At 43.9% G+C, this 23907-nt stretch overlaps 2 protein-coding genes and 1 pseudogene across 7 annotated transcripts in view; 2 read left to right on the top strand and 1 right to left on the bottom strand.

Annotated features, from left to right (window-relative positions):
• ZSWIM5 (zinc finger SWIM-type containing 5) overlaps positions 1–18395 on the top strand; it is a 245432-nt gene extending 227037 nt beyond the window's left edge. For all 4 annotated transcript variants that reach the window (XM_081488694.1, XM_081488693.1, XM_081488692.1 and 1 more), the window contains 3 exons: positions 14062–14225; positions 14707–14788; positions 15519–18395. In XM_081488694.1, coding sequence (XP_081344820.1) covers positions 14062–14225; positions 14707–14788; positions 15519–16381 — 1109 coding nt within the window. In that variant the 3' untranslated portion in view covers positions 16382–18395. The remainder of the gene's footprint in view (positions 1–14061; positions 14226–14706; positions 14789–15518) is intronic.
• On the top strand, positions 8033–8997 carry LOC145505798 (heterogeneous nuclear ribonucleoprotein D-like pseudogene; annotated as a pseudogene).
• A 746-nt stretch (positions 18396–19141) lies between the features above and the next one.
• Positions 19142–22634, bottom strand: UROD (uroporphyrinogen decarboxylase). Of its 3 annotated transcripts, none has more exons than XM_081488695.1 (10): positions 22450–22634; positions 21664–21776; positions 21463–21542; positions 21325–21387; positions 20910–21126; positions 20645–20806; positions 20138–20275; positions 19870–19970; positions 19721–19787; positions 19142–19382 (listed from the first exon to the last, which is right to left on the bottom strand). In XM_081488695.1, exons 1-10 carry the CDS (start codon positions 22574–22576, stop codon positions 19221–19223), a joined length of 1230 nt encoding a protein of 409 aa, XP_081344821.1. In that variant the 5' UTR covers positions 22577–22634; the 3' UTR covers positions 19142–19220. The 3 variants fall into 3 exon arrangements, with proteins under 3 accessions (XP_081344821.1, XP_081344822.1, XP_081344823.1); XM_081488696.1 differs by having other exon boundaries at positions 20910–21107; positions 22450–22518; XM_081488697.1 differs by lacking the exon at positions 21325–21387 and having other exon boundaries at positions 20910–21107; positions 22450–22518.
• Positions 22635–23907: the final 1273 nt, after the last annotated feature.

Consider the following 23907-nt stretch of genomic DNA (forward strand, 5'->3'; position numbering starts at 1 on the left):
AAAAGGGAACCCTCTTACACTGTTGGTGGGAATGCAAACTAGTACAGCCACTATGGAGAACAGTGTGGAGATTCCTTAAAAAACTGGGAATAGAACTGCCATATGACCCAGCAATCCCACTGCTGGGCATATACACCGAGGAAACCAGAATTGAAAGAGACGCGTGTACCCCAATGTTCATCGCAGCACTGTTTACAATAGCCAGGACATGGAAGCAACCTAGATGTCCATCAGCAGACGAATGGATAAGGAAGCTGTGGTACATATACACAATGGAATATTACTTAGCCATTAAAAAAAATACATTTGAATCGGTTCTACTGAGATGGATGAAACTGGAGCCCATTATACAGAGTGAAGTAAGCCAGAAAGAAAAACAACAATACAGTATACTAATGCATATATATGGAATTTGAAAGATGGTAACGATAACCCTATATGCGAGACAGAATAAGAGACACAGATGCATAGAACAATTTTATGGACTCTGAGGGAGAAGGTGAGGGTGGGACGTTCTGGGAGAATAGCATTGAAACATGTATATTATCATATGTGAAACAGAACACCATTCCATGTTCGATGCATGAGACAAGGGCTCAGGGCCGGGGCAATGGGATGACCCAGAGGGATGGGATGGGGAGGGAGGTGGGTGGGGGGTCAAGGAAGGGGAACACATGTAAACCCATGGCTGATTCATGTCAATGTATGGCAAAAACTATTACAATATTGTAAAGTAATTAGCCCCCAACTAAAATAAATAAATGTATAAAAAAAAAAAAGAATTACATCAACTTCATTTCACAAACCATGCAAGCAAGAGGGAGTGAAGTGAACTATTTTAAATGTTGCAAGAAAAAACCACCAACCTAGAATTAGGTATCCATATCCTTTGAAAAAAGAAATAAAGACTATCTCAGACAAAGACTCAGGGAAGTTATTGCCAACAAATTGCAAGAAATCTTTCACAGGGAAGGAAAATTATATAGATCTGAAACTTAGATCCATATGAAGAAAGGAATAGTGTTAGAGAAGGAATAAAAAAGGTGGCGCTGGAGTGGTGGCTGCGCAGTGCTAGAGTGACCTTGAGGAGATACCCCACGTCCAAGGGCAAAGGAGAATCCCCAGCAAGACAGTAGGAGGAGTGAAATTGCGTTTAGAATCAAACCCCATACCCACCAGAGATGCTCAGAGGGCTCAAACAAACTTGTGCACACCAGGACCCAGAGACTCCACAGAGACTGAGGCAGAACTGTGTTTGAGTGTCTCCTGCGGAGGTATGGGTCAGCAGTGGACTGCTGCAGGGGCAGGGGCTCTGGGTGCAGTAGACCTGGGTCTGGCATAAGCCCTCTTGGAGGAGGTCACCATTAACCTACCAGAGAGCCACCAGAACTTACACAGGACTGGGGAAACAGACTCTTGGAGGGCATAAACAAAACCTTGTGCACATCAGGACCCAGGAGAAAGGAGCAGTGAACCCACAAGAGACTGACCCAGACTAGCCCGTGAGTGTCCAGGAGTCTCTGGCAGAGGCGTGGGTCGGCCATGGCCTGCTACAGAGTTGGGGGCACTGAGTGCAGCAGTGCGGGCATGGGACATTTTGAAGGAGGTCACCATTATCTTCATTACCTCCACCATAGTTTGGCCTCAGGTCAAGTAACAGGGAGGGAACACAGCCCCTCCCATCAACAGAAAATTGGATTAAAGATTTACTGAGCATGCCCCTGCCCATCAGAACAAGACCCAGTTTCCCCCTCAGTCAATCTCTCCCATCAGGAAGCTTCTATAAGCCTCTTATTCTTCTCCATCAGAGGGCAGGCAGAATGAAAACCAGAATCACAGAAAACTAACCAATCTGATCACATGGGCACAGCCTTACCTAACTCAATGAAACTATGAGCCATGCCGTGTAGGGCCACCCAAGACGGATAGGTCATGGTGGAGAGTTCTGACAAAACGTGGTCCACTGGAGAAGGGAATGGCAAACCACTTCAGTATTCTTGCCTTGAGAACCCCATGAACAATTTAAAAAGGCAAAAAGATAGGACACTGAAAGATGAACTCCCCAGGTTGCTAGGTGCCAAATATGTTACTGAAGATCAATGGAGAAATAACTCCAGAAAGAATGAAGAGACAGAGCCAAAGCAAAAAAACACCTAGTTGTGGATGTGACTGCTGATGGAAGTAAAGACCAATGCTGTAAAGAGCAATAGTGCATAGGAACCTGGAATGTTAGGACTGTGAATCAAGGCAAATTGGAAGTGGTCAAACAGGAGATGGCAAGAGTGAACATCAACATTTTAGGAATCAGCAAACTAAAATGGACTGGAATGGGTGAATTTAACTCAGATGACCATCATATCTACTACTGTGGGCAAGAATCCCTTAGAAGAAATGGAGTAGCCATCATGGTCAACAAAAGAGTCCGAAATGCAGTACTTGGATACAATCTCAAAAATGACAGAATGATCTCTGTTTCCAAGGCAAACCATTCAATATCACAATAATCCACAAGTCTCTGCCCCAACCAGTAATGCTGAAGAAGCTGAAATTGAACAGTTCTATGAAGACCTACAAGACTTTCTAGAACTAACACCCCCAAAAATGTCCTTTTCATTATAGGGGACTAGAATGCAAAAGTAAGAAGTCAAGAAACACCTGGAGTAACAGGCAAATTTGGCCTTGGAGTACAGAATGAAGCAGGGCAAATGCTAATTTGCCAAGAGAATGCATGGTCATAGCAAACACCCTCTTCCAACAACATAAGAGAAGACTCTACACATGGACATCACCAGATGGTCAATACCGAAATCAGATTGATTATATTCTTTGTAGCCAAAGATGGAGAAGCTCTATACACTCAGCAAAAACAAGACCAGGAGCTGACTGTGGCTCAGATCATGAACTCCTTATTGACAAATTCAGACTTAAATTGAAGAAAGTAGGGAAAACGACTAGACCATTCAGGTATGACCTAAATCAAATCCCTTACAATTATACAGTGAAAGTGAGAAATAGATTCAAGGGATTATATCTGATAGAGTCTCTGAAGAACTATGGACAGAGGTTCATGCCATTGTACAGGAGACAGGGATTGAGACCATCCCCAAGAAAAAGAAATGCAAAAAGGCAAAATGGTTGTCTGAGGAGGCCTTGCAAATAGCTATGAAAAGAAGAGAAGCAAAAGGCAAAGGAGAAAAGGAAAGTGAAAGTGAAGTCGCTCAGTCGTGTCCGACTCTTTGCGACCCTGTGGACTGTAGCCCACCAGGCTCCTCCGTCCATGGGATTCTCCAGGCAAGAATACTGGAGTGAGTTGCCATTTCCTTCTCCAGGGGATCTTCCCAACCCAAGGATTGAACCCAGGTTTCTCGCATTGCAGGCAGACACTTTAACCTCTGAGCCACCAGAGAAGTGGAGAAAAGGAAAGATATACCCATTTGAATGCAGAGGTCCAAAGAATAGCAAGGAGAAATAAGAAAGCCTTCCTCAGTGATCAACACAAAGAAAATAGAGGAAAGTAACAGAATGGGAAAGAGTAGAGATATCTTCAAGAAAATTAGAGATACCAAGGGAACATTTCATGCAAAGATGGGCACAATAAAGGACAGAAATGGTATGGACCTAACAGAAGCAGAAGATATTAAGAAGAGGTGGCAAGAATACACAGAAGAACTGTACAAAAAAGATCTTCATAACACAGATAATCACGATGGTGTGATCACTCACCTAAAGCCAGACATCCTGGAATGCGAAGTCAAGTGGGCCTTAGGAAGCATCACTACAAACAAAGCTAGTGGAGGTGATGGAATTCCAGTTGAGCTATTTCAAATCCTAAAAGAGAATGCTGTGAAAGTGCTGCACTCAATATGCCAGTAAATTTGGAAAACTCAGCAATGGCCACAGGACTGGAAAAGGTCAGTTTTCATTCAAATCCCAAAGAAAGGCAATCCCAAAGAATATTCAAACTACCGCACAATTGCACTCATCTCACACGCTACTAAGGTAATGCTCAAAATGCTCCCAGCAAGTCTTCAACAGTCTGTCAACTGTGAACTTCCAGATGTTCAAACTGGATTTAGAAAAGGCAAAGGAACCAGAGATCAAATTGCCAACATCCACTGAATCATCAAAAAAGCAAGAGAGTTCCAGAAAAACATCTACTTATGCTTTATTGACTATGCCAATGCCTTTGACTGTGTGGATCACAATAAACTGTGGAAAATTCTTAAAGAGATGGGAATACCAGACCACCTGACCTGCCTCCTGAGAAATCTGTATGCAGATCAAGAAGCAACAGTTAGAACTGGTCATGGAACTGATTCCAAATAGGAAAAGGAATATGTCAAGGCTGTATATTGTCACCCTGCTTATTTAACTTCTATGCAGAGTACATCATGAGAAATGCTGGACTGGATGAAGCACAAGCTGGAATCAAGATTGCCAGAAGAAATATCAATAACCTCATATATGCAGATGACACTACCCTTATGGCAGAAAGCAAAGAAGAACTAAAGAGCCTCTTGATGAAAGTGAAAGAGGAGAGTGAAAAAGTTGGCTTAAAGATCAACATTCAGAAAACTAACATCATGGCATCTGGTCCTATCTGTTCATGGCAGATAGATGGGGAAGCAATGGAAACAGTGAAAGACTTTATTTATTTTCTTGGGCTCCAAAATCACTGCAGGTGGTGACTGCAGCCAAGAAATTAAAAGATGCTTGCTCCTTGGAAGAAAAGTTATGACCAACCTAGATAACATATTAAAAAGTAGAGACATTACTTTGCCAACAAAGGCCCATCTAGTCAAAGCTATGGTTTTTCCAGTAGTCATGTATGGATGTGAGAGTTGGACTATAAAGAAAGCTGAGTGCCAAAGAATTGATGCTTTTGAAGTGTGGTGTTGGAGAAGACTCTTGAGAGTCCCTTGGACTGCAAGGAGATCCAACCAGTCCATCCTAAAGGAAATCAATCCTGAATATTCATTGGAAGGACTGATGTTGATGCTGAAACTCCAATACTTTGGCCACCTGATGTGAAGAACTCACTCATTGAAAAGACCCTGATGCTGGGAAAGATTGAAGGTGGGAAGAGAAGGGGATGACAGAGCATGAAATGGTTGGATGGCATCACCTACTCAATGGACATGAGTTTGAGTAAGCTCCAGGAGTTGGTCATGTACAGGCAAGCCTGGTGTGCTGCAGTCCATGGGTCACAAAGAGTTGGACACAACTGAGCCACTGAACTGCACTGAACTGAAAAAAGGTAAAATAAATCCTTTGGGTTTTAAAAAATTGTCAATTGAACTAATAACTGTTCAAAATAATAATAGCAATGTATTGGGTTACTATAGCTTAAATATAAATGAAGTTAATGAAGCAGTGATGTTACAGACAGAAGGAAGAATTGAGAATACTATTGTAAGGTATCTTATGAAGTGATATAGTTATTTGAAATTGGACTTAGATTAGTTGTAAATGTATACTGCAAGTCTCAGGCAAACACTAAAGTAACCTTGAAAAGAAATAGAATTGTGAGAAGAGAAAATTGAATCATGTAACATGCTCAGTTTAAACCAGAGAAGGCAGAAAAGAGGAAAGGTTTTTTAAAAAGAAAGAACAAATTCAGTGAATAAAAAAGCTATAAATGTGGTAAATATTAATCCAAGTATATCAATAATCGCTTTAAATGTGAATGGTCTAAATACACTGATTAAAAGACAGACTGGGGGAAGAAAAGAAAGGAGAAATTCCCTGGCAGTCCAGAGGTGACTTCATGCCTCTGCTGCAGGAACCCCCAGTTTGATCTCCGATTGGGGAACTAAGATCCCACAAGCTGCACGGCTTAGCCAAAAAAAAAAAAAAAGAAAAAGAAAAAGGACAGACTGACAGTGGATTAAAAAAAAAGCAGACAACAATTATATGTTGTCTCTAAGAAACCCACTTTAACTATAAAGATATTGATAGAGTGAAAGAAAAAGGAAGGGATCAATTATTTATATATAAGAGCTAAACCCATAAATTTCATAAGAGAAAACATAGGACCTTGGACTTGGCAATTCTTAGGTTATAACACCAAAAGCATGAGCAGCAAAACAAAAGAATAAATTTGGACCTCATCAGAATTAAAAACTTTTGTTCATCAAAGGACATTACCAAGAAAATGAAAAGACAACTTAAAGGATGGAAAAAAAAATTATAAATTGTATATCTGATAAGGGCTTAATATACAAAATATATAAAGAACTACAATTCAACAATAAAAAAACAACTGGATTTTAAAATGGGCAACAGATTTGAAGAGACTGTTCTTCGAAGAAGGTATATAAATGGCTTATAAGCACATGAAGGAAAAACAACATCATTAGTCATTAGGGAAATGCAAATCAAGACCACAAAGATATACCACTTCACACCCACTAGGATGGCTTGGCTGTGCTACTGCACAGCTTGTGGTATCTTAGTTCCACAGCCAGGGATTGAATCTGGGCACCCTTCAATGGAAGTGTGGAGTCCTATGGTGAGGATATGAAGAAACTGAAATTCTTTTACATTGCTGGTGGGAATGTAAAGTGATTAGTAGCTGCTGTGGAAAATAGTGTGATGGTGCCTGAAAATTTTAAATAGAATTAACATATCATCCAGCAGTTCCACCTCTATGTATATACCCAGAAGAATTGAAAACAGGTTCAAACAGGTACTTTATACACCAGTGTTCACTGCAGCATTATTTGCAACAGCCAAAAGTTGGAAACAACCCAAGTGTCCATCAACAAGTGAATGGGTAAACAAAACATGGTATATATATACAATGGACTATTATTATTAAGTCATTAAAAAAGAAACTGTGTTCTGATAACATGCTACAACATAGGGGAAACTTGAAGACATTATGCTAAGAGAAATAATTCAGACACAAAAAATAATTTTTGTATGATTCCACATATATGTCTAGAATAGGCAAGTTAATAAAGACAAAAAATAGAAGTTTCCGGGGCTAAAGGGAGAAATGATGGTGAATTACTGCTTAATAGGTACAGAGTTTCTGTTTAGGATGATAAAAAAAACTTTTGGAAATATACGGTGCTGCTATTTACACAATGAATGATATTCTACAATGTTGAATGTGATTAATAGTACTCAATTGTACACTTAAAATGGTTAAGATAGAAAGTTTTAGTATATATATTTTTACCACAATTAATAGGTAAAGGAATTAATAAAGAGGCAGTGTTAAAGCAAGCAAATGACCCTAAGTACAAACACTGAACAGAACTGGGCTTCATTTTTATCCTAGTACCTTTAGGTACATATTTAATTCTTCTGTGACTTGAGCTTCTACACTTTACCTTTCCATATGAAAATGAAATGAAAGTCGCTCAGTCATGTCATATTTTGAACTAAAAACAGAAGCCAGGGCTTAAACAAACCACACATACGAGGTGTTGTCAACACTCTCACCCCCACTTTCCAAACCCGGTAGACTTACTACCGAACTAGGTGCACTGAAAGTAGGAAGAGTCTGGAAAAGACAACTCTCCCAGGAAAGCACGCGTACCAGTTAAGCTAATTTGTTATTTGCATCTTTAAATTGTTTCTTAACCACAGTCTGATTCCTTCAACAACAACGTAGTAAAGCATAGAGAAAGGTATACCATGTTAACACAAATCAAGAGAAAGCTGGAATGCCTGTATTAAAGACTACAGTAAATAGAAAATTGTCAGGGATAAAGAGGGGCATTACATAGTGATAAAGGAGTCAGTTCTCCAAGAAGTCATAATAATCTTTAATGTATATGCATCTAACAACAAAGCATCAAAATATGTGAGGGGAAAACCGATAGAACTGCAAGGAGAAATGGACAAATCCAGTTACATTCAGAGAATTCACAATACCTCTTATCAATAATTGACACATCCAGCTCTTCCGCCGCCGTTTTAAATCCAGCTCCATGCAATGCTCCGCCGCCGCTGCCGCCGCGACTCAGACTGCGCGCCAGCACCATCCGTTCGACCACTCCGCCGCTGTGGAAGACATGAACGAGTACAGCAACAGAGAGGAATTTGCAGAGGGATCCAAGATCAACGCGAGCAAGAACCAGCAGGATGACGGAAAAATGTTTATTGAAGGCTTGAGCTGGGATTCAAGCAAGAAAGATCTGACTGAATATTTGTCTCGATTTGGGGAAGTTGTGGACTGCACGATTAAAACAGATCTTCTTACTGGAAGATCACGAGGATTTGGATTTGTGCTTTTCAAGGATGCTGCTAGTGTTGATAAGGTTTTGGAACTGAAAGAACACAAGCTGGATGGCAAATTGATAGACCCTAAAAGGGCCAAAGCTTTAAAGGGGAAGGAACCCCCCAAAAAAGGTTTTCGTGGGTGAATTGAGCCCAGATACTTCGGAGGAACAAATTAAAGAATATTTTGGAGCCTTTGGAGAGGTTGAAAATATTGAACTTCCTATGGATATAAAAACAAATGGAAGAAGAGGATTTTGCTTTATTACATATACAGACGAGGAGCCAGTAAAGAAATTGTTAGAAAGCAGATCCATCAAATTGGTTGTGGGAAGTGTGAAATCAAAGTTGCACAACCCAAAGAGGTATATAGACAGCAACAGCAACAACAAAAGTGAGGAGAGGAGGTGCTGCAGCTGGTGGGCGAGGGGGTGCTAGGGGTCGTGGCCGAGGTCAGGGCCAAAACTGGAACCAAGGATTTAATAACCATTATGATCAAGGATATGGAAATTACAATAGTGCCTATGGTGGTGATCAAAACTATAGTGGCTATGGCGGCTATGATTATACTGGGTGTAACTATGGAAACTATGGATATGGACAGGGATATGCAGACTACAGTGGCCAACAGAGCACTTATGGCAAGGCATCTCCAGGGGGTGGAAATCACCAAAATAATTACCAGCCATATTAAAGGGGACACTGGAGAAAACAGGAAGAGATTGCTAAAGTAACCATCTTGCAGGAGGACATTGAAGATTGGTCTTCTGTTGATCTAAGATGATTATTTTGTAAAAGACTTTCTAGTGTACAAGACACAATTTGTGTCCAACTGTATATAGCCGCCAATTAGTTTTGTTTTTACTTTGTCTTTTGCTATCTGTGCTATGACTCAGTGTGGATTTGTGTTTATACAAACTTTATTTGTATGATTACATGTTAAACCTCAAATAAATGCTTCCTTATGTGAAAATCGGAGAAGGCAATGGCACCCCACTCCAGTACTCTTGCTTGGAAAATCCCATGGACGGAGGAGCCTGGTAGGCTACGGTCCATGGGGTCGCTAAGAGTCGGACACGACTGAGCAACTTCACTTTCACTTTTCCCTTTCATGCACTGGAGAAGGAAATGGCAACCCACTCCAGTATTCTTGCCTGGAGAATCCCAGGGATGGCGGAGCCTGGTGGGCTGCCGTCTATGGGGTCGCACAGAGTCGGACGCGACTGAAGCGACTTAGCAGTATGTGAAAATAAATAAATAATTGACACATCCAGCAGGCAGAAAATCAATAAGTTATACTTGAACAACACCATTAATTAACTGAATCTAATTAACATTTATAAAATACTTTATCAAACTGCAATAGAATACACATTCTTTTCAAGCGCACATGGAATGTTCACCAAGATAGACCACATTCTGAACCATAAAACACATCTCAGTAAATTTAGAAGAATAGAAATCATACAAAATATGCTTTCAGATTACAGTGGAATTAAGCTAGAAATTATTAACAGAAGGATAACTGGAAAATTCCCCAAAATATGGAGTTTAAACACATGGATCAAAGATGAACTCTCAGGAATTTTTTAATATTTTGAACTAAATGAAAGTTTAAAACTAAAAAAAAAAAAAATGCAACTTATCAGAAATGTAGGATGCAGTGAAAGCAGTGCTTGGAGGGAAATTTTACGGCATTAAATACATATGTTAGGAAAGAGGTAATATTGCAAATATTCCCTCACACCTGTTAGAATGGCTGTTATCAAAAAGACAAAAGATATGGAGTACACTGTTGGTGATAATGTAAATTGGTACAACAACTATGGAAAACAGGATGGATGTTTCTCAAAAAATTTTAAAAATAGAACTACCATGTACAGTATGTACCATGTATGGTATATAGTACAGTAATCAAATAGTGTGGTATTGGCAAAAGAATAAGCAAATAGGTCCATGGAACAAAATAGAGAGCTCAGAAATAGTCTCACACAAATACAGTCAACTGGTCTTTGACAGAGGAGCAAAGGATAGTATTTTCAGCAAATGGTACTGGAAGAACTGTACGTCCACATTTTAAAAAATGAATATAGACACACTGACCTTACACTTTTCATGAAAATGAATTCAAAGTTTATCATAGACATAAATATAAAACACAAAATTATAAAACTTCTAGAAGATAACACAGGAGAAAGACTAGATGACCTGTGTTTGACAGTAACTTTTTTTGACCACACCATGTGACTTGTGGAATCTTAGTTCCCTGATCAGGGATCAAACCTGGGCTGCCTGCAGTGGAAACACAGAGTCCTAACCACTGGACCTCCAGAGAATTCCCAGAAATAGCTTTTTAGATACAACACCAAAATTAGATACAGTCGATGAAAAAGACATTGGTAAGTAGGACTTCATTAAAATTTAAAACTTATGTGAAAAACATTGAAAAGACAAGCCACAGCCTGGGAGAAAATATTTGCAAAACAGTATCTAATAAAGAACTTGTATCCCAAATATACAAATAACTCTTAAAACTCAACACTAAAGAAAACAACTGAATCTTAAAATGCACTAAAGACCTGAACCGATGCCTTACCAGATAAGATATATAGATGTCAAACAAGCATGTAAAAAGATACTCACCATGACATGTCATTTGGGAAATACAAATTAAAACAAAAATTAGGTACCACTATATACCTAATAGAATGGCTAAAATCCAAAACACACCACCAAACACTAGTGTGGATGTGGAGCAGCAGACACTCGTTCATTCCTGGTGGGAATGCCAAAGGTTCAGCCACTTTGGAAGACAGTTTGTCAGTTTTTTACCAAGCTACACATAGTCTAACCGTATGATCTAGTAATCATGTTCCTAGTTATTTGCCCAAATAAGTTGAAAACTTACACAACTGTCCACAGAAAAACCAGCACACAAATGTTTATAGCACCTTTATTTGTAATTGCCTAAAAGTAGAAGCAAACAAGATACCCTGCAGCTGGTGAATGGATATACAAACTGAGGTAGATCCATACAATGGGATATTATTTACCAACATAAAGAAATGAAGTGCCTTTCAATAAGTGGTGCTGGGAAACTGGACAGCTACATATGAAAGAACGAAATTAGAACATCCTCTAATACTGTACACAAAAATAAACTCAAAATGAATTAAAGACCTAAATAAAAGACCAGAGACCATAAAACTCAAAACATAGGCAGAACACTCTTCAACACAAATCATAGCAGTGTTTTTTTTTTAATCTGCATTCTAAAGCAAAAGAAAATAAAAACAAGTGGGACCTAGTTAAAAACTTTTGCAGAGCAAAGAAAATCATCAGCAAAATGAAAGACAGCCTACTGAATGGGAGGAAATACTAGCAAATAGAGTTTGCTCTATTTGCTCTATTTAATTCCTAATAGGGAATTAAATCCAAAATATACATTTCATATGAACTAACATTAAAAAAAAAAACAACTTGATTTTAAAAATGGGCAGAAAACGTGGATAGACATTTTTCCAAAGAAGTACAGACGGTCAACAGGCACATAAAAAGATGCTCAATATCATTAATCATCAGAGAAATGTAAATTAAGACCCACTATGAGATATCACCTCACACCTCTCAGAATGACCATCATCAAAAAGAACACAAATAACAAATGTTGGTGTGGACATGGAGAAAAAGGAACCCTTGTACACTGTTGGGAATGTAAATTGATGCAGCCACTGTGGAAAATGATATGGAGGTTTCTCAGAAAATTAGAACTACGATATGACCCAGCAGTTCCACTCCTTGGTATATATCCAAAAAATGTAAAACACTAATTGAAAAAGATACATGTACTCCAATGTTCATGACAGCATTATTTACAGTAGATAATAAATAGAACCAACCTAAGTGTCCCATCAACAGATGAATGGGTTAAGAAGAGATGGTATAAATATATAATCAAACACTGCTCAGTCATAAAAAAGAAGAAAATTTTGCCATTTACAGCAACATAGATGGAGTCAAAGGGTATTCTGCTAAGTCAGAGAAAGACAAATAAGTATGATATCATTTATATGTGGAATCTAAAAAATACAACAAACTATTGAATATAACAAAAAAGAAACAGACTCACAGATTATGAGAGCAAACTTGTTACCAGTGTGGGGAGGTAAGGTGGGGAGGAGGGTCAAGATGGGGGAAGGAGTTTAAGAGGTACAAACTACTTTGTATAAAATAAGTAGGCTACAAGGATATATTGTAGGAATATAGCTAGTATTTTATAATAACTATAAATGGAGTATAACCTTTAAAAATTGTGAATCACTATGTTGTATACCTGAAATGTATGTAATATTGTACATCAACTAAACTAAATTAAAAAAAAAAAATGAGCTACCAAACCATAAATAGGCATTTAAGGAAACAAATGTATTTTGCTTCCTGAAGGAAGCTGGTCTGTAAAGGTTACATACTATTCCAAATCTGTGACATTGTGGAAAAGTTAACACTAATAAAGGCAGTAAAGTAGTAAAGTAAAGATCAGTAGTCTCAGGAGGAAAGAGAAGAGGGATGAACAGGTGGAGCACAGGAGATTTTTAGAGCAATGAGTCTATTCTATATGACATAGTAATGGCAGATCCATGATACTATGCATTTGTCAAAACCCATAGGACTGTATAACACAGTGGACCCTAATGTTAACTATGGACTTCAGTTAATAATAATGTATCAGTGTTGGTTCAATGTAAGATGTTAGTAATAAGGGAAACTGAAAGGGGAGAGAAGGGGATATGTGAGAACTCTCTGTCTTATCTTCTCAATTTTCTGTATACCTAAAACCACTTTAAAAACATAAAGTCAGGGCTTCCCTGGCTGTCCAGTGGTTAGGATTCTGCTCTCGCTACCAAGGGCCTGAATTTGATCCCTGATTGAGGAACTAAGGTCCCACCAAAAAAAAAAAGTCTATTAAATGTCTTAATTGTTTTTAAAGATGATAGAAGGAAAAAAGGTAATCTCTCAATCCTGACACCCAAAGATAACTACTTCTGCTACGACAGTGTTGTAAATATCCCCACATATTTTCTATTCATATACGTGCATGCACACACATATTACCTGTACACAAATTGTTTATAATTCCCTCCACGACCTTAAAAGGTTATTGTTTCCATTTTATAGATGAAGGAACTGGTCTGGTACATGGCTGAACTAGGTTCATTTCCCAATGTATTTTACTCCAAAGCCTGTACACTCTTAGCACTGCACCTCTTTGTAAGACATAAGACCTACTTTTTCTTCTATCTTTATTTCACATTTCACCCCTTCAGAAGATATACCAATCTTTCATATACCCTGCTGCCTTCACGTCATGTGGTACTCATGGCATTCCTGCAGTGTATTCCACAACTCTGTGCACTCATATTTGCCTACTGAATAAGTGGTAGCCGAGCTCCAGGGAACTGTACTGAGAAGCAGACTGTGGGACTGGCATACTTTTTTGGCAATAATGTGGCTTCCTTCTCCTGTACAAGTAGCTCCCAAAATTCAGGTGTTAGAAAAAGTTATTTCCGGGACCTAAAGACTCTGAGGGGGAAAAAGGGTGAGGGGTCAAGGCCAATGAAAAGGTGGAGAGAAGTGAATTTGCATGGGTGCCTGGGGAAGGAAGGAGCCTCCAGTGGGTTCAGTGGAGACAAAGCTTGACCACCCTTACCATTCGGAAGCATTCAGTGCATTGACACCAGCCAGTTCAACCAGCACCTGTTGTGATCAGCTGACTGTTCAGGGAAGCTTTAAAGAAGACCTTGTCCCTGCCCCTTCTCTTGGCATCTGTAGGGGACACTCTGAGGCTCCGAACAATCCTGGAAGCAATACAGAAGCACATCCATTCTTCCTCCCTCATCTTCAAACTGGCCCAAGATGCATTCAAGATTGCTACTCCCACGGACAGTAGTACAGATGGCACCCTGCTCAACGTGGCCTTGGAGCTGGGGCTACAGGTATGGAGGAGTAGTGGGCCATCCCCACTTTAGACTTCTGGCCTAGTGACAGGTAGTTAAGATCCCATGAGGACTGGAGTGGTCATGGGCCAGGTCTGATTCTTTCTGTGTCCCCAGAACATAGCTTCTAGGCTAGTCACAAGGTCAGGACTCAATTTTGGGCTCTGTTTTGAAGTTAAGACCAGTTAAGCAGTATAGCCTTAGGCTCCACAGGGTCCCCATCTTCTCCCTACCCACCCCCATTCCTCCAAGTCAAGGTGTGGTAATAAGGGCTTTATTCATTACAGGTCATCAGAGAAATCTTCTATCTGATTGGTGGCAGGATAGGGCAGGAATTAAACAAACCCATCTGTACTTCTCAGGGGAGAGATGGTTGTTTAAGGCACAAATAAATACATGTACATAAATGAATGGCAAGAAGGAGGGAGAGGTTATAGCAGTTATGCTTGGTCCGCTGGGAATGCCACTTTTTTTCGCCCAGGTGATGAGGATGACTTTATCAACTCTCAACTGGAGGCGCCGGGAGATGGTGCGGTGGTTGGTAACCTGTGCTACAGAAGTGGGTGAGTCTCCCAGCTCCCTGTGCCCCCAGGGCAAAGGATTCCTAGGCCCTACTGTTGGGACAGGACAGCGAATCCTTAGAGCTCTCATATTGATGGCCTAGGAAAGGATGAGGCTGCTGGTAGGAGAAGATGGCCCTGTTCAGCCTGACCAAGCTCTGCCCTCACTGCTTGGACTATACCCGGAGAGCAAGCAGCACTCTGATCCTCTGATAGAAACACTCTGAAAGAATGAATTTTCAGCCACCAGTACTCAAGTGCAGCCTTGGGAAGTAGTTGGCCCAGTTGTTTAGTCCCAGTCCCTGTCCATGCTTCTGAGAAATCCCAAACAACTTGGAGGCTTGAGACCCCATCTAGTGCCCAAAGCCCCAGCACAAAACTCTGCCCTGAGAGGCTTCACTTCAGCTAGAAAACCCAGGGGCAGATCTGAGACTGCTGCCTTGGAGCAAGCAAACCACAGGCTCTGTTGCTCCATCCTTGTGAGGGGCTAAAAGCACCTGCAGAAACTTTCAAACCTCTGACCTGGGGGAAGGGAGGGATGGGAAGAGACCTCAAACGGGGTCTGGCCATTGGGGTTGCCCCTCTAGCCCTGGTTACTGCAGATCACCTCAGGGCTGCTGAGAAGGAGGGACAGCTTGTCCCTGCAGGCCAAATTCTCACCCCAAATGGTAATCTGGGTAGACCTGGATCAGGACCCAGAGGCCCATGGCTGAGCACAGGCTCTCCTTGACAGGTGTGCGGGCCCTGGTGAGCATCTTGCAGAGCTGGTACACACTCTTCACCCCCACCGAGGCTACCAGTATTGTGGCTGCCACAGCCGTCTCCCACACCACCATCCTGCGCCTCAGTCTTGACTATCCACAGCGGGAGGAGCTGGCCAGCTGTGCTCGCACCCTGGCCCTGCAGTGCGCTATGAAGGATCCGCAGAGCTGTGCCCTGTCGGCCCTTACCCTCTGTGAGAAGGACCACATCGCCTTCGAAGCAGCCTATCAGATCGCCATCGATGCTGCGGCTGGCGGCATGACTCACTCACAGCTGTTCACCATCGCCCGCTACATGGAGCTCCGTGGCTACCCGCTACGTGCCTTCAAGCTGGCCTCACTGGCCATGAGCCATCTCAACCTGGCCTACAACCAGGACACCCACCCAGCCATCAACGATGTGCTCTGGGCCTGCGCCCTCAGCCACTCCCTGGGCAAGAATGAGCTGGCGGCCCTGATCCCCCTGGTGGTGAAGAGCGTGCACTGCGCCACTGTGCTTTCAGACATCCTTCGGCGCTGCACGGTGACTGCTCCTGGACTGGCCGGCATCCCGGGCCGCCGCAGCTCAGGGAAGCTCATGTCCACTGACAAGGCCCCCCTGCGCCAGCTGCTGGATGCCACCATCAATGCCTACATCAACACCACACACTCGCGCCTGACGCATATCAGCCCTCGCCACTATGGAGAGTTCATTGAGTTTCTGAGCAAGGCCCGGGAGACCTTCCTGCTGCCGCAGGATGGCCACCTGCAGTTTGCCCAGTTCATCGACAACCTCAAACAGATCTACAAAGGCAAGAAGAAGCTGATGCTGCTGGTGCGAGAGCGCTTCGGCTGAGAAAGCAGACAGCTCGCTGCCAGGGCAGCCTGGGCTCCCAGGTACCATCAGGTCAGGCCACGGACATGAGCATTTGTCCACCCTGAGAGGACTCTGAGCACCTGTGGCCGAAGCCAGAGGACCACAGGGCTAAGCATGGGGAGAGTCCAGCTCTAGCCAACATGCCTGCCTGGGCAGGGTTCTCACAACAGCCCACTGTTCCTGGAGGAGCAGGGCCCTGCAGACTGATAGCACCCACAACATGCCACCTCAGGCCCTTGTATCCTGCGTGTCCCGGGCATTGCCCTTCTCTCCCTTGGCAAACACAGAACACTGTTCCATCTCAGGGATTGCGTAACCAGAGAAACAGAAGCGTTTATGGTACTGTAAATACTATAGTCTGTGTGCTGCCAATTATGTTGTAAAGTTGTAACTATTTATAATTCTGGTTCTAATTTGATGGGTACTTGAAGTAGCTGTGGGTGGGAAGATAGGCTTGTTTTCTGAGGAGATTCACAACCATTTCTCAGGTTTCCCTTGCAGAGTATATTCTGTTGGCAGTGGAAGATTGGGGGTGGCAGGGAGAAAAATGCCCAGTTAAGAGGAAATCTCAAGTCTAGTCTATGCAGAAACCCCAGCCTGCAGAAGGGCATTCATAGCCCAGTGATGGGTGAGGAGGCCCAGTATGGACTTAGACTTTCACCTCACGAAGGATGCGGAAGCTGTTGCTCCTGCCTCACACAGCCTCTCTAGGAGCCTGACGAGTTCCTGAGAAACAGGTGAAGGTGAATGTCTGGGAGGCCACTGAGCTCATAATATTCATCTGCTCTGGACACCGTTGTGTTTGTGTGTCTGGTTTCATCTCTAAGTGTGCGTAGAGACCTGAATGACTAAATACATGTGTCTGTGTGCATAGGTGTTATCTGTGCATGCCTGTATGTGCACATATATATTTATGTGTATGTGTCAGGCCTGTGTGCTGGACGGTGGGTTTCTGTGTGAAGAATACACATATGTATATCTGTATACACATATGTGAGCATACTGTAGTACATATCTGTGTGTCTGTTGTTGTTTGCTGATGCATGTTTAGTCTGTGTGTATCTGGCCACACCTGAGTGCACATGTATAAATCTGTTTGGTCTGTATCTGTCTCTGTATGTGGGATTTCCACACGTAGGTTTGTCTGTGAATTCATGTTCTAGGATCTGCATGAATGTGTTCCTTCTCTTTTTGCCAGATCTGTCCCCATTCCTCTATTCTCTCGCGCCAGCTAAACGTGTTCGCCATCTCCGTGGCTCCTGTACTCACCATTGTCACCCAACAAGCTTCTGAGCACTAAGCTCCCTCTGCCCTGAGTGGCTCCTTCAGCGCCACATTTCTCTGCTTCCCCTGCACCTGCTTTCTTCCCCTGCCTTTCTACCTCAAGCTTCCTCTGCCCTCTTCTGCCACAGTCCCTTGGGTCACTGATTTGGAGGCTGCAGCTGGGATGCATTTGGCCTTTCCCTGTCTGACTCGTTTCTAGCCCAGGTGGACAACCCTCTCTTAGCTCCAGCTGACCTCCACGCTGTGTCATGTTCCTGCTACCTTCCTGCCCCCTCTCCTCAGCCTGGAATTGTTGTAGGAGATAGCACGGGCATTCACAAGAGTCATTTAGATGCCAGTGTCTTGGTGTTTTCTGTTTCCTGTCTTAGTTCCCGAGTAGGGGGTGGGGTGTGATAGGGAAGGGGTGGTATAGCTAGAGTGTGAACTAAGGACCTGTCTGCTTTATTTTCCTTTCTCTGACAAACAATGTCACTTTTTTTTTCCTCCACACTGACCGTAAGTTGTATTTGCTGTTTGTGGCTACTGAAGTCTTACTGTTCCGTCATGGGCCATACAACCTCTCAGCCCGATAGGTTGGTTAAAAAAAGAAAAGACACCACTCCCATTTCTGTATCACAATTGCCGTTTTTTAGCAAGTATGTGAACTCACAGTGCTTTTCTATGAATAAATCACGGATCACAGAAAAGATCATTTTTCTAAAATCAGAAATTGTGTTCTTTCAATAAAGAAAGCCCTTCTCTGTATTTTCCATCACCCTGGCTGGGACAGGGAGCCGGTTAGGCCTATAGCACAGAGGGTTCCTAGCACTCTAATAAGATGTGGAATGACAAATGAAGAACTTCCTACCACACCAGACCCCTCTTCAGAGCTCACAGGCACATCAGGGCCAGACCCCAGAAAGTAGGTATCATTATGATGAGCAGAAACATCAAGATACAGAGAAAATTAGAGGGTATACACAGAAAAGAAGCCTATTGGTGTCAGAAGCCATCTCAGCTCAGTGATGCTCGTCTAAGCGATTCAGCCGATCTTTATGCCCTCTTCCCAACTTTTCGGGTCAAAGCTGAAGCCTCTCAGCTTCTTCCTGCTAACCTAGACTCCATCTTCCTCAACAGGCCTTTCTGAATATTCTAACCATTTCTGTGTCCCCCTCTGATCTATACGCCCTTCCTCCCCAGACACAAAGCCCTGGCTTCACATGCTGTAGGGACCCCATTTCCCTGCACATGTCACAGCTCCCACTCCTAGGAAGATCTATGCAACCCCATGTGGCCCTGGGGGATCTGAGAGCACGATGGTGTCAGGGCCCTGACATGAAGTCCGACAGTGCCTGGGCACTGATATCTGAGCTCCAGTGACTTGTGGGAGAGGATGCAAGAAGCAGCCCAGGGAAGGAAGAGGCTAAGAAGGAACAGAGGATAAGGGCACAGATCTTGCACAAACAAAACCACATGTAAGACTCCAACTCTGGAACTTTTATTCTCCTGGAAACAATCATCTGTGTCAGTGGTACTTCAGGGAAAAGGGGCACACTCAATTCTGTCGAAGCAGGCGAGAGTGTTTGTGCACAGCATCCACAAAGGCTCCCACATGTTCCGGGTCCATGTCAGGGTAAAGTCCATGGCCCAGGTTGGCAATGTAGCGCTGTGGCCCAAAGTCATTCAGCATCTGCTGCACCAGCTTCCCAATCTCCTCCTGGGGGGACCAACAGGGCACTGGCTACAGGGGTGCCAGCACGCCTGTGTCCTCCCTATACATAACAGGGACACACATACATAGAAGCACTCGGTATTACTCAGTCATTCAAAAAAAACTTTATCGGATGCCTAGTATGGACCAGGCACTAAGCAAAGCCAAATGAACAAAATCAATGAAAAGAAACTCCTGCCTTCCTAGAGTCCATGTGAATGGAGTAGAAGGGAAGGATAAACCGATGATGAAAACACACACATAGTAATAAACACAACCACATCCAGAACCATGCGAGTGCAGAGACAAAGTCACCGACACACACACAAGAACCTGGTTGTTACCTCAGATGCATACAGGGCACAGGGGTCCAGGTTGCCCTGCAGGCTCACCGTCTTTCCCACGCGCTCCCTGGAAGCAGAGTCAGTGCGCTGTTCTGGTGACTGCACATACTGCAGCTGTCCCCTGCTCCACCTCACCTTCCGTCACTCACCGGGCTTTCTCGGGGGCCACTGTCCAGTCAAGCCCAACCACCTCGTAGCCAGCCTGGGCCAGCTCCTCCAGGGCAAAATGTCCATCCTTAGCAAAGATGATCTGGGGGAAAGGGCAAATCTCAGGCTGCAGAGAGCTTTGCTCTGCTGGCTATTAATAATATACCTCAGTCATACTTCTGCTGCCCTCTAGCGGTCACTTAGTTCCATGCAGGACTTAACCTGATAGCTCCACCGGCCCACCTTCACTCAGCCCACCCCCATCCTTACCATGGGCACCGGTGCCAGGCCTGCCTCCTGCAGCCCGGCCTTCACTCGCTTGGACACGTCACGGATGTAGGGCAGTGCAAACTTACTGAAGAGTTGCGGGCCAAGATGCCCTGCGTGGGACTCAAAGAGCTGCAATGCCTACAATTACGGGGTGGTGAAAATAAATGAAATACATAACATACAAAGAGGAATTATCTGGCCCCACACGTAGAACGTGCCTCAGTTTTCCCCAAGTGACTTCATCCCTGAGATTGCCTAAGCCTATAAACCCAGTTCCAGTCAAAAAGTTTTGCCTTCTCCAGATCCCAGTGCTAGCTTTGGTCTTTGAACAGAGCACTAAGCCCCCCTGCCAGTGTCTGGGCTTAGCTGCTCCAGCCAGAAAACTGCAGGTCAAGCTTCTTTTGTGCCTGGCATTAAGATACCTAGCTTCTCAGATATAAGGAACTGTATTGTTTCTGGTCCTTAAAGATTAAGCCCCAGGCTATTTGTCTCTCCCTCAGGTCTTACCTGGGCACCAGAAGCCACTTGTCCCACCAAATAAGGGACAAGGGCATCAGTGAGGATGCGAAGCAGCTGGTGACTGGCTTGTGGTCTCTGGTAAAGCCAGCGCTTGGCCTGAGACATGGTGCTTGAGCCGCCACCCTCAACCATGTATGTCATCAGAGTCCACTGCAAAAGGCAAAAGCCAGATTGACACTTCCTTCCCTTGTCTTCACCCAGACCTGCCAAAGTAACTTCTCCAAGCCCAAGTGCCTGCCCTGGTCTATATTACCGGGGCACCAGCAAAGCCAATCAGTGGCACACGCCCAGCCAGCTGCTGTCGAGTGAGGGTGATGGCCTGGAACACATAGCCCAGCTCAGAGGCCACTGTTGCTGGATCCCGGAGGCGCTCTAAGTCCCGCTCTTCTCTTAATGGGTCTGGGAAGCTGGGCCCTTTGCCAGGCACCATGGTCACCTCCATGCCCAGTGCCTGGTGGGGGAGAAAACATCTGGGTTTCCAACCTGTAACTCCTGGAGAACGAGATCTGTTCAACCCATGCCAGGAAGGAGGAAAAGGAGAATGAAACTCAGCCAAGCTCCGTCTCCTCCAGCCTGTTTTTCCCTCTGTCCCATAAGGATAAGTGCTTCTCTTGAGCCTTGACTGTCCTTTCTGTTTTACATGTTTTGAGTCAGATCTGAGCAGGTACCTGGGGTACGACGAGGATGTCCGAGAAGATGATGGCAGCATCCAGAGGGAAGCGACGCAGTGGCTATAGGGAACAGAAGACAGATTGGTAGGTGGCCTGCGGAGGGCATAAATCCCTCCTCTTTTGTTGACCCCTCACCTGCAGGGTAAGTTCACAGCAAGCTTCTGGGGAGCGACAGGTGCTGAAAAAGTCCTGGGCAGCCCGAGTTGCCCTAAACTCTGCAGACAGAAAAGGTAAGGCAGGGCTCAGCCTTGAGGAACCTCCAAGAGCCCTTCTCTGCCCCTCAAAAACTTTTCACCCTCCAGAGTTTTACCTCGACTCCGAGGCCCTGACCCTGACCTGGTAAGTAGCGTCCTGCCTGCCGCATGCACCAAACAGGAGTGTAGTCTGTTTCTTCTCCCCAGGCTGCTCGCAGGAAGGTGTCATTCTTAAGCTCCGGAAAACCCTGAGGTCTGGGGATCAGGAGGAGGGAAGGGTAGGTCTCAGTAAACTAGGCTGGGGGTTGGGCAGGGCTCGGGTTCTAAAGGCGGATACAGTCCATCCCGCACGGCTATCTGCCTTCTCCAGACCAGCTACCGAGCTGCGCCTCGCCACCGATTCCGCCCACTCTCTGACTATCAGGTGGTGTACAGGACTAGAAGGGCCGGTGCTGGGGCCTTTACCCTACGCATAGTCCCACTTTCCCCAGGCTCAAAGCCACTGGAAGGACTGGGAGAGTGGGGGTGAGGGGACGAAAACTCACTTAGGAGAACTGGTGGGGAGAGGGGGTGTCTCTGGAACAAGGGTACCAATGAGCTAGTTCTGGAGCTGGAAGGTTTTGGGGCTGAAAAATCTCCAGGCGGGGGGATAGTCATGGGGGAATCAGAGATGAAAGTCCGAAGTGGGGATCTTAGTTGAGGATTAGAAAGTCCACGGGGCGTCTCATAAATTAAGGTCTGGGGTACGCAGTCCAGCTAGGTAGTCCCTGGGATGAATATTTTAGGAATCCATGGTTGGAGGATTTGGAATCCCAGCGACTTGGGTTCTCCGGGCTGGGGAAGAAGGGTATAAGAACAGATTCCTAGGCTGAAAGATTCAGGTCAGAAGCCCCTATGGCCACACTACGTGGTGGCCCAGAGAACTCACCTAGACTCTTGCGCCTCCATGATAAGCTGTCGGTAAACTCGAGAACAGTCCCTGTTACGGACTGAATCTGAGCCTGCCCTCTGCCCAGGCTCCGCCCCTTCCAGGGATGAACCAGGGCAGTCGCCATGTTGAAGGTCACATGATCAGATTCCCGCTACCGCTCTTGGGCTGCCCCAGCTGCTGCCGGTAGGACCCCACCCCTCGTCTCTTCACCGTAAAGTCCGTTGTAGCGACGCAACAACAAACACTCATTCACCCCCACCCCCACCCCCATCCCCGCCACCCCCACCCGCATCCCCGCCACCCCCAAAGAACTCTGCTGTAAATACACTTCGCACGGTGTGAGGAGTTTGCTTTCCTCTGACGGCCTGGGAATCCCAAAACTCGGCCCAAGGCTCACTTTTCACTCCCACTCTCCACGATTCTAATAATTTTATGCCGGGCCCAACCAGCCACAACTGTGGTAGAACCAAGTTGTACAAGAAACTGAAATAATTAAATATTTATATTACCTAGAAAGAGGCGGGCACTATAGTAGGTGCAGAGGTTACAGTGGTGAACAAGGCATTTTCTTCAAGGAGCTACAGACTGATGAAACAGAAATCAGCAATGATGAAACAGAAATCAGCAATCACAAAGGGAAAAAGCTAGAAGCAAGTAGCATGGACTCCATTTAATTAGGGAAAGCAATGGGGTATGCCAAGCAAAGGGAACAGTATGTGCAAAGAGAAGATGCAAAAAAGCAATTGGCTTAATGGAAAATGGGATATCAAGCTAGTGGATTTAAATAGTCTGAAACTATCCACAGAGTTCAGCTCATGCAGGCCTTTGTTAAGTGCACGTGTTCACTTTATCTTGTAGTAGTGTGACGGCATACAAATCGCTTGGAGAGAGCAGAAGAGAGGCACTGTGTTCCCAACTTACTAAGGAAAAAAAAATGGAAAACTCTCAAAATTATATGGGATCATTTATTTCTCGATACCTTTATTTGATAACTTTATCAAAACAAAGTTTCAACGGATAAACAAAATGTAGTGTATTTATACAATGGAACATTATTCAGCAATAAAAATAGAGTTCTGATACATGCAACAATATTGTAACATTATGCTGAATGAATAAGACAGACACAAAAGGACAAATACTGTATGGTTCCACTTATATGAAATATCTAGAATAGGCAAATTCATAGAGGCAGAAAGAAGACTAGAGTTTTAGTAGATTAGTCCCCAGGGACTAGGGAGTGGGGACAATGAGGAGTTACTGCTTAAGGCTACAGAGTTTCCTGTTTGGGGTGATGAAAAAGTTTTGGAAATATTTAATTGTACACTTAAAAAAAATGGTCGATTGCAAATTTTGTTATATGTATTTTTTACTATTAAAAAATTAATGTTATATATAAAAAACCAGTGATATGTACACTTTTTATGGTATGAGTTACATATCAGTGAACTTTTC

Source organism: Giraffa tippelskirchi, chromosome 5, assembly GCF_054371585.1.
Source record: "Giraffa tippelskirchi isolate mGirTip1 chromosome 5, T2T-mGirTip1v1.2.pri, whole genome shotgun sequence".
NCBI classification, from domain to species: domain Eukaryota; kingdom Metazoa; phylum Chordata; class Mammalia; order Artiodactyla; family Giraffidae; genus Giraffa; species Giraffa tippelskirchi.